Genomic DNA, 10,501 nt, shown 5'->3' with positions numbered 1-10,501 from the left:
GTCCCGACGAAGATTTTTCGGTGCAAATCTTTCATACCTGTATTGAAAATCGTGTTAATTCGTGTCGTGTCTTGAGGCCTTGTACAGTGTGCACTGTACAACCTTGAGGCTTTGTTTTTCTCTCAGTGGTCCGTCGTTTGTGATCCAATAACTTTCGTTCTCTGTATTCCCAGTCTTTTCACCAATAGCCTACTTCCTTGTGTAAATCTCAACTCAAAAAAAAAAAAAAAAAAAAAAAAAAAAAAAAAAAAACATTTCCTTCTCTGTTCTCATTCGTTTATTCATTCTTATTCGTTCGTTCGTTCTTCGACCACGTGTTTCTCCCCCATTTCCCCAGATAGTTTTCACTCATTAACCTTCAATGTTTACACTTTCCCCTCAAGTTATGTATTCCGTCATATTTTATAACACCTTTTTCTTCTTCTTCTTTAAAAGGCTGCTTTCGACTTGCTCACCAAATCAATTCATCCCCAAAAAAATATCCATCTCCTATAGTGCCTTTTTTCTACATTCCCTAAACTCTCCTGCACTCCATCCTCCATCCAGCGTCCTTAAACGTATTTTTAACTCGAAGGTCACAAGAAACTCATTTTGCAATAAATGTTCGTTTCCCATAAATCGTACACTTTCAAAAATCCAATCTCACCCCCCCCCCCCTCCAAATCTTCCCCATAACCCCTCCCCTCCAAATCTATCCCATCACCCCTCCCCTCCAAAACTTCCCCATCACCCATCCCTTTCAAATCTCCCCCCTTGCCCCCTCCCTCCTAAACTACCCCCCTCCCCGCCAAGACGCCCCCTCGCCCCTCCCCTCCTAGACTCCTGCCTCACCCCTCCCCTCCAAATCTCCCCATATCCCATCCCTTTCAAATCCCTCCCCTTGTCCCTTCCCTCCCAAACTCCCCCCTCACCCCTCCCCTTCAAATCTCCCCACCCTCATTGCTTCTCAATTTCCCCCCTCTCACTCCCCCTCCTCAAAGCGTCCTCCCCGCTTCTTCCCCCTTCAAACTCTCACCTCCATCTCCACCAACCTTCTGCCTCGCTCTTCCCCCTCCTCAAATAACACCTCATTGTGGCTCACCCAATCACCATCAAACCTTTTGTCCGCCCCATCCTTCCCTTTCTCCGAGCTATTCTGAAATCTCTGACACACCTTCAACAGCTCTCCCTACCTCTTCCACCTCTTCCACATCTTACCCTACCCCTCCTCCCCCCTGTTCTGTATCTGATGCTCCCCCTTCCTCTTCATTAACGGTATGGACCTCAAACATCCGGGGCCTTCGTTCAAACTTAACTGATCTCTCCATACAGGTTGCTTCTGTCAAACCAGACGTGATCTGCTTCACAGAAACTTTCCTCCTTTATGATGTCTCTGATTCCATAGTATCTCTCCAGGGCTACTCCCTCCTCCGGTATGATAGACCTGAGCCTCGTCCTGGAGGCGGGGTTGCTATCTTTATCAAAAACTCTCTTCCTCACTCGCCCTGCACTGCACTCTCTCCACCTCACCCCCAGGAATACCTCTGGCTACGGCTTCCCCTTCGCTCCCACCTCTTGTTCATATGTGTGTTGTACCGTCCACCAAACAGTGATGACTCCATCTACATCTCGCTGTCTGATGATATGGACCAACTTCTATCTACTCATCCCAACTCTCTCTTCCTCATATGTGGTGATTTCAACTGTCATCATGCCAGTTGGCTGGGTGTGGGTACCTCTCTCACCAGCCATGGCTCCTCAGCAAAGGACTTCTGCGACTCACTGGGACTGACACAATCTGTCAATTTCCAGACCCGGATCTCAGTCAACGGAACATCTTCTCTTCTGGACTTGGTTATGACTAACTTCCCTGAAAATGTCTGCTGCTCTTCTTCTGCTCCGATCGGATCATCTGATCATGTCCTTGTTAAAGTGGACATCTCTCTGACCATCCTCAGGGAGCCTGCTCAGCGTCGACGAGTCTGGCATTTCACTCAGGCCAACTGGCACGGTCTTCAAGCAGCCATCAATCATCTGGACTGGTCTCCCATCTCTACCACCTCTGACATCAACTCATCCTGGGAATTCTTCCAAAGTAAATTGCTCTCTCTCATGCACAGATTTATCCCATCTCGTCTTCAGTTGTCATACCCTTCCTCCCGTCCATGGTACACGGAATCTTGTGGTGAGGCTGTTGCCCAGAAACAACTTGCCTTCGTCTCCTGGAAAGCAAATCCAACGGAAGGAAATCTCATTTCCTTTCACAAAGCCCGAAACAAGTGTGTGTCCACCCTCAGGAGAGCCAGGAAACAATATCTCTCCGTTCTCAAGACCGAACTCTCTTATCTGTCTCCCTCTTCCAAATCCTGGTGGCGTCTGGTCAAATCCGTTTCTGGTGTTTGTTCCCCCTCCATCCCCTCCCTTACCTCAAACGGCTACACAGCTGACTCCGCACGTGAAAAAGCTGAATGCCTCAACTCTGTGTTTGCCTCTAAATCTTGTGTCCCAAACCCATCCCTCTCTGTACCCACCATACCCAGTCGTACCCTGCTGCTCCTGGACTCCGTGTCCTTTCCTCCTGACAAGGTGGAAAAGTTTCTGTCAACCCTCGACTCTGATTCTGCAACTGGACCCGACGGCATCAGCCCACGGGTCCTAAAATCCTGCTCTGCTGCTCTATCTCACCCTCTCTCTGTTCTCTTCACCCTCTCTTTTGCTCAAGGTCAACTGCCATCTGCTTGGAAATCAGCCAACATCACCGCTTTGCACAAAAAAGGTGCAAAAACAGATCCTAGCAACTACAGACCAATCAGCCTTCTCCCAATTATCAGCAAAGTCATGGAATCCATCATTGCTTCGGATATGAAATCTTTCCTCTTCTCCAATGGCTTGATCTCTGATCATCAATTTGGTTTCAGACCAGGTCACTCTACTCTGGACATGCTGCTTCTGCTGTCTCAACAATGGATGGAGGTCCTCAATGCCAAACAGGAAATTAGAGCTGTCTCCCTCGACATATCACGTGCCTTCGACACGGTCTGGCACCCCGCTCTGCTCACCAAACTCTCCTCCTTTGGTATCCATGGAAATCTCCACGCATGGCTGGCGGACTTCCTCTCTAGTCATCGTCAACGTGTGGCCCTGAATGGGTTTCTCTCATCTCCTCTTCCTGTTCAGGCTGGAGTTCCCCAAGGCAGTGTTCTGGGCCCCGTGCTTTTTCTGGTCTTCATCAATGATCTCTCTGACTCTCTCGAAAATCCTCTCTATCTCTTTGCTGATGATTCCACTCTCTGCCGCTCCATTCCTCTTCCCTCAGATCGGCAGTCTGCTGCCTCCTCACTCTCTGAAGACCTGGACAAAATCACAGACTGGTCAAACAAGTGGAACATGTCTTTCAATCCTGACAAATCTCACACTCTTACTATGTCTCTCCGAAAAGATCGACTGGACAACCCTCCCATCTACTTTCTCAACAATCCTCTCCAAGAAGTTCTGTCGCTCAAGATTTTGGGTCTCACTATCTGCCATGATCTTTCTTGGGAAAACCACATTTCCAAGCTGGCCTCCAAAGCCAGTCGCCGACTGGGCATCCTCCGTCGTGCGAAGTCCTTCCTCGGCACACCTGAGCTCCTCACCACATACAAGGCTTTCATCCGCAGCTCAATGGAATACTGTTCTCCCCTATGGGCCGGTGCTCCTGCCTCACACCTAGCTCGGCTTCACGCTGTTGAAACCAAAGCTTTCAGAATTATTGGAATCTCCCGCGATGAAGCTATCTCTGAGGGCCTTTCACTCACTCACCGCAGGCAGGTAGGTGGTCTTTCTGTCTTCTACCGACTCCTCTCCGGCCTTGCACCCCCAGCTCTCTCTGTGCTCTGTCCCCCAAATATTCCTACAGGTCGCACAAGATCTGCCAGCAACCCTCTGATGGTTAAACTGCCGAAATCTCGGCTCTCTGCTCACCTTCACTCTTTCATTCCTCTTTTCTCCCGCCTCTGGAACAAACTCCCTCACTCCCTTCAATCCCACTCCTCCCTCCAGGTCTTTAAAACAGCTGTTCACCACCATCTCTTATCTTCCCCCATCCAAAACCTTGATCTTTTCTACCCCCGCTAATTCACCCCAGATCCACCTTGTTTGAAATTCCAACTTCTTTCCTGGAAGTCCTGGCAGTGTCCATATGTTTTATACCTCTCCCACCGCCCCCTTCCCATGCCCCCCCCCCCCCAAAGCCCTCGCCCTCTCTCAGATCTCTCGATGTCTCCATGTCTCTCGGTCCCTGCTCTCAAATGTTGTGTTTGTGTCCTTCCCCCTCTCTCCCCATCTTGTCTACCGCTCCCGATGTTATATGTTTTATGTGTCGGTTTGTCTTCGTGTGTGATTAATGTTCGCTCTTTCACGAGCCTCGATCTTGTATACAAAAAAAAAAAAAAAAAAAAAAACGAAACTTCACAAACATCGTCCGCCTCCCATACATATGCAGAGTGTACATTTTAAGGTCATATGTCACGTGGTTTGCTTGAAATCCTCATTCACCAACAGCCATATTGGCTTGAAAGCCGATAATTTTAAAAATCCCTTCTCTGAAACTGCTTCACCGATCGATGTGAAACCTGTCATGGCTGGTGAAAATGTGATACTTGAAAACAGCTGAAGAGATTTAAATCAAACTCGTTTATTTTTAGGACAGTGAACGAGGGCATCTACCCGTTGTGCGACTATGCGGAGGCATATTGTTGACACAGTCGCATTGCTCTAGTTTTCCTTTTGTCTTTACACCAATAGATTATTTACAGACCTTTGTTGCTCTGAGGCAAGTTTTAAATGTGGCCATAAATAAATAATTAAATTAATAACATGCTGCACAAAGTTAAGGCAACACCTGTTCCAAATTTGCAGAAGGGGTGCTTTGTGTTGCCGGTGGCCTTCTCCAGCTGGAACAGTCTCCATGAGTCACTCATGAGGTTCTTCTCATTTTCAGAGTCTACGGCATTGACTTCCCGGTCCTTACAGCAGGGGTCAAACAAAGGACAAAGGAAGAACTGGGCAAACCTAAGGGATGCAAAAGACTATTGGCATAGCAAACAGAGCAATCACCAGATATATTTTCTAAAATAAATAGTTATTTTACTGATCTAAGGCTGAGAAGCTTGTACACATCGCAAGCAGGACAAAGAAATCAATTAGACATCAGTGCTTATCCACAGGAATGACAAGGACATTAGTAGACAACGGACTAACATACAGCACAAAGGATTTTGAACCTGTGGTTCCTCATGCATGAGCTGGGCACTCAGATGGGAACATCAACAAAACAACCCAAAGCAATTAAATAATTTCATTAAATTGTGCTATTAAGATTTGTTTTTCTTTCTCTCTTGTATATGTGGTTCAAGGTAAACACATCTGCTAAACATTTATCTTGTGCTAAACATCTTGGGTTAAAACCAATAAACAACAACAACAACAAAATAGGGGCAATACCCCTGGGCGCTCACCTGGTAGAATAAAGTAGTATGGTACACTGACTAAAGATATTTTAAACCGTATCATGGCATTTTTAACAAATTTCAATGGTTGCTAAAAGACAGGGCAGCATGTCCAATCATACTAACGTAATCATAAGGTTTTAAACAAACAAACAAAAAATACCTATTTAGGGGGGCAACCCCCCCCCCCCCCCATCCCCCGCCCCCCCCCCCCCCCCCCATCCCCCATAGACTGCCATAGACCCCAATGTTGTAAACATATATTGGTGCACCATGGGTGATGAACGGAATGTTGAGGTCAAGTTTCATCGAAATTGTTTGCGTAGTTTCTGAGAAGAAAGCAAACACCTATTTTAGGGGGCAAACCGGCCGTACACTGCCTTAGGGCCCAATTTTTTTTTAATACCGTGAACAAACTCTGGTACATCATCGGTGGTGAAGGTTGTCGTCAAGTTTCATCGAAATTGTGTGTGTAATTTCTGAGAAAAAGGCAAATACCTATTTTGGGGGGTCAAACATGGACTCACTTGGGACCCAGGTAGACCCCCTTAGGATGGGGGAAGATAAGAGATGGTGGTAAACAGCTGTTTTAAAGACCTGGAGGGAGGAGTGGGATTGAAGAGAGTGAGGGAGTTTGTTCCAGAGGCGGGATAAGAGAAGAATGAAAGAGTGAAGGTGAGCAGAGAGTCTTGATTTTGGCAGTTTCACCAGAAGAGGGTTGCTGGCAGATCTTGTGCGTCCTGCAGGAATATTTGAGGGGCAGAGCACAGAAAGAGCTGGGGGAGCATGGCCAGAGAGGAGTTGGTAGCAGACAAAAAGACCAGCTACCCACCTGCGTTGAGAGAGAGAAAGGCCCTCAGAATCAGCTTCATCGCGGGAGATTCCAATGATTCTGAATGCTTTGGCTTCAACCGCGTGAAGCCGAGCTAGGTGTGAGGCAGGAGCTTCATAGATTGGAGAGCTGTATTCCATTGAGCTGTGGATGAAAGCTTTGTATGTGGTGAGGAGCTCAGAAGTGCCCAGAAAGGACTTTGCACGACGGAGGATGCCCAGTCGGTGACTGGCTTTGGAGGCCAGCTTGGAAATGTGCCCAGGAAAGATCATGGCAGATAGTGAGACCCAAAAGCTTGAGTGACAGAATGTCTTCAAGAGGATTGTTCAGAAAGTAGATGGGAGGGTTGTCCAGATGGTCTTTCCGGAGAGACATAGTAAGAGTGTGAGATTTGTCAGGATTGAAAGACATGTTCCACTTGTTTGACCCGTTTGTGATTTTGTCCAGGTCTGCAGAGAGTGAGGAGGCTGCTGCCTGCCAATATGAGGGTTGAGATATGGAGCGGCAGAGAGTGGAGCCATCAGCAAAGAGATAGAGAGGATTTTCCAGAGAGTCGGAGAGATCATTGATGAAGACCAGAGAAAGCACAGGGTCCAGAACACTACCTTGGGGAACTCCAGTCTGAACAGGAAGGGGAGATGAGAGAATTCCATTCAGGGCCACATGTTGACTGCGACCGGTAAGGAAGTCCGCAAGCCATGCATGGAGATTTCCATGGATACCATAGGAGGAGAGTTTGGTGAGCAGAGCTGGGTGCCAGATCGTATCGAAGGCACGTGATATGTCAAGGGAGACAGCTCTAATTTCCTGTTTGGCATTGAGGACCTCCATCCATTTTGAGACAGCAGAAGCAGCATGTCCAGAGTAGTGTGACCTGGACTGAAAACAAATTGATGATCAGAGATCAAGCCATTGGAGAAGAGGAAGGATTTGATATCCGAAGCAATGATGGATTCCGTGACTTTGCTGATGATTGGGAGCAGGCTGATTGGTCTGTAGTTGCAAGGATCTGTTTTTGCACCTTTTTTGTGTAAAGCGGTAATGTTGGTGATTTCCAGGCAGATGACCTTGAACTAAAGAGAGGGTAAAGAGAACAGAGAAAGGGTGAGATAGAGCAGCAGAGCAGGATTTTAGGACCCGTTGGCTGATGCCGTCTGGTCCTGTTGCAGAATCAGAGTCGAGGCTTGACAGAAACTTCTCCACCTTGTCAGGAGAGAAGGATACAGCATCTAGGAGCAGCTGGGTTCAACAGTGTATGGTGGGTACAGATAGAGATGGGTTCGTGATACAAGATTTTGAGGAAAACAGAGTTGAGGCATTCGGCTTTTTCACGTGCAGTGTTTCCTGTGTAGCCGTTTAAGGTAAGGCAGGGGATGGAGGGGGAACAAACACCAGAAACATATTTGACCAGACACCACCAGGAATTGGAGGAGGGAGACAGGTTTAACATATTTGGTGGCCCTCTTCTACTCCGAGGTATTTGTACGATTCATCGTTTTCTAGCTCCTGTATTGTTGTGTTTGTGTCAAGTTTTATATTTGTTTTTGTTGGTCTACCTTGTATGAATGTTCACTTGGCACAGTTATCCAGGCCAAATTCCATTTGAGTGTCATCAGAGAAACGTTTCACTAATTTGAATTGTTCTACCAATTTTTTGTCATTTGGTGGAAAGAGTTTTAAATCATCCATGTAAAGTATATGTCACTCTTTGGACACTCTCTTATTTGATGTCAGGGTGTATCCATGTCCTTGCTCATTAATGAGGTTGCTCAGTGGGTCTAGGGCCAGGCAAAGCAGATTTCTTTATTTGGGGCTATCTGAAAGACATTTTAACAAAAGAATTCTCTATTTTAACAAAAAGAAGGCCACATTCCATTGAATAACTCAAAGCAACAATAAATCAATATAATTCGCTTAACTCCTACAGAGGAATGCATTGGCATGGTCAACCACTTTGCCCCTCAAATCCAAGTGTGCTTGCAGCGCCATGGCAAACATTTGGAGCATGTCCATTTGAGCACAGCCGGTCCTAGCCTATTCAAGGTCATCCAAGCCAAAGGTTGTACCATTTGAGTGATAAATGAGGATTTCTTTTTAAGCCTGCAGATGATCAAGTCTTGGAGAAAAGCTGGAGCAGAATTGAAAGGGGGAAACACAAACAGCAGTGTCAAAATGAGAGAGAGAGCGAGTGAGATTAAGGAGAGCGGGAGAAGGACATGTCGGGTTGAACAAGCTACACACAAGCTGAATGAGAAACAGCAAAAAGATGAGAGGGGAGGGTGAGGATGAAACAAAAAAGCAACAAATAAACCAACAAACAAAAAAAGGTGAGGGGGAGGGTGTGAGAGGGAAAATCACAATATCCTGGAAAAAGGAAGTGCTTGGGAATAACCTGGAAAAGGGGACAGCTTTGGAATAACCTGGAAAAGGAAGTGCTTGGGAATAACCTGGAAAAAGGAGTGCTTGGGAATGAACCAGAAAAAGGGAGGCCTATGTAAAACTTCAGCCATGAGATATATATTGTCCACAACTTAGACTCAGACAGAAAAAGTGTGTTCACCTGTCCAGAGCTCCTTCCAAGTGCTCTTTGGAGACATCAAAAAAGAAGTTGGTGTGCTCGCCACTCGTAAAGGCATTAGAACTGCCAGCATGCTCGCTCAGAAACTCACTATATTCATTTTCTCGAGGATACTTCTTTGTGCCCAGAAATAGCATGTGCTCACAGAAATGGGCCAAGCCTGGAATATCATCAGGGTCAGACAATGAACCTGAAACCAAACGAGAGAAGTTGAAATTAAAATTAGAAATAACCAAAATTATAATTATTTTGAAGAGCAAAATGCTGTGGACAATCAACGTTCAGCAGGTGGCTTCCTAACATGGGCAGACTGGCCATACGGGCATTTGGGCAATGCCCGGTGGGCTGGGACCGCTAGGTAAAAAATGGGCCGCTGGGCTGGATAAAAAAACTGCTGAAAAAAAATTTGTCACGGAAAACTTCTGCCTCCATCCCCGGGGATTCCCCCGCTAAATGTCAAAAGGTCGCCCCTGACGCCTCATTATAATTACAAGCAACGGTACCCGCCCGAAGGGGCTTCAATTGGGAGGCCCAAATGAAAAGGCAAAATATCAGAAATTGAAGGCTTTTTTTATATTTTAATCGATTTATTTAAACATCCGTTAAATCATATCACACACAAATCAGCAAAATCTAAACAGTATCTTTAGAATTTCAATAAAAGCCACATCACTGTGCTGGTGTGCAGCTGTGTCACGTCCTTGTTCACCAAATCTGTAATTCTTGGACTGCCTCGGAGACTGGTGTGCAGCTGTGTCACGTCCTTGTTGAATGTTCACCAGATCTGTATTCCTCGGACTGCCTACGAGACTGGTGTGCAGCTGTGTCACGTCCTTGTTCACCAGATCTGTAATTCTTGGACTGCCTCCGGGACTGGTGTGCAGCTGTGTTACGATCTTGTTCACCAGATCTGTATTCCTCGGACTGCCTCCGAGACTGGTGTGCAGCTGTGTCACGTCCTTGTTCACCAGATCTGTATTCCTCGGACTGCCTCCGAGACTGGTGTTCAGCTGTGTTACGATCTTGTTCACCAGATCTGTATTCCTCGGACTGCCTCCGAGACTGGTGTGCAGCTGTGTCACGTCCTTGTTCACCAGATCTGCATTCCTCGGACTGCCTCCGAGACTGGTGTGCAGCTGTGTCACGCCCTTGTTCACCAGATCTGTATTCCTCGGACTGCCTCCGAGACTGGTGTGCAGCTGTGTCACGTCCTTGTTCACCAGATCTGTATTCCTCGGACTGCCTCCGAGACTGGTGTGCAGCTGTGTCACGTCCTTGTTCACCAGATCTGTAATTCTTGGACTGCCTCCGAGACTGGTGTGCAGCTGTGTTACGATCTTGTTCACCAGATCTGTATTCCTCGGACTGCCTCCGAGACTGGTGTGCAGCTGTGTCACGTCCTTGTTCACCAGATCTGTATTCCTCGGACTGCCTCCGAGACTGGTGTGCAGCTGTGTCACGTCCTTGTTCACCAGATCTGTAATTCTTGGACTGCCTCCGAGACTGGTGTGCAGCTGTGTTACGATCTTGTTCACCAGATCTGTATTCCTCGGACTGCCTCCGAGACTGGTGTGCAGCTGTGTCACGTCCTTGTTCACCAGATCTGTATTCCTCGGACTGCCT

General features: G+C 47.0%; 1 protein-coding gene across 5 annotated transcripts in view; it reads right to left on the bottom strand.

Moving 5' to 3' along the window:
- Window positions 1-10,501, bottom strand: part of IDE (insulin degrading enzyme) — a 131,881-nt gene that overhangs the window by 105,047 nt on the left and 16,333 nt on the right. For all 5 annotated transcript variants that reach the window (XM_068131527.2, XM_078786831.1, XM_078786833.1 and 2 more), the window contains exons 3-4: window positions 8,861-9,068; window positions 4,862-5,031 (exon numbers count right to left, since the gene is read on the bottom strand). In XM_068131527.2, the coding sequence (XP_067987628.2) occupies window positions 4,862-5,031; window positions 8,861-9,068 (378 nt within the window). The remainder of the gene's footprint in view (window positions 1-4,861; window positions 5,032-8,860; window positions 9,069-10,501) is intronic.

The sequence above is a fragment of the Myxine glutinosa genome, chromosome 11 (genome assembly GCF_964187855.1).
Source record: "Myxine glutinosa chromosome 11, kmMyxGlut1.1, whole genome shotgun sequence".
NCBI lineage: Eukaryota > Metazoa > Chordata > Myxini > Myxiniformes > Myxinidae > Myxine > Myxine glutinosa.
Note: the sequence above shows the minus strand (reverse complement) of the source record. Positions and strands in the feature narration are given on the sequence as shown.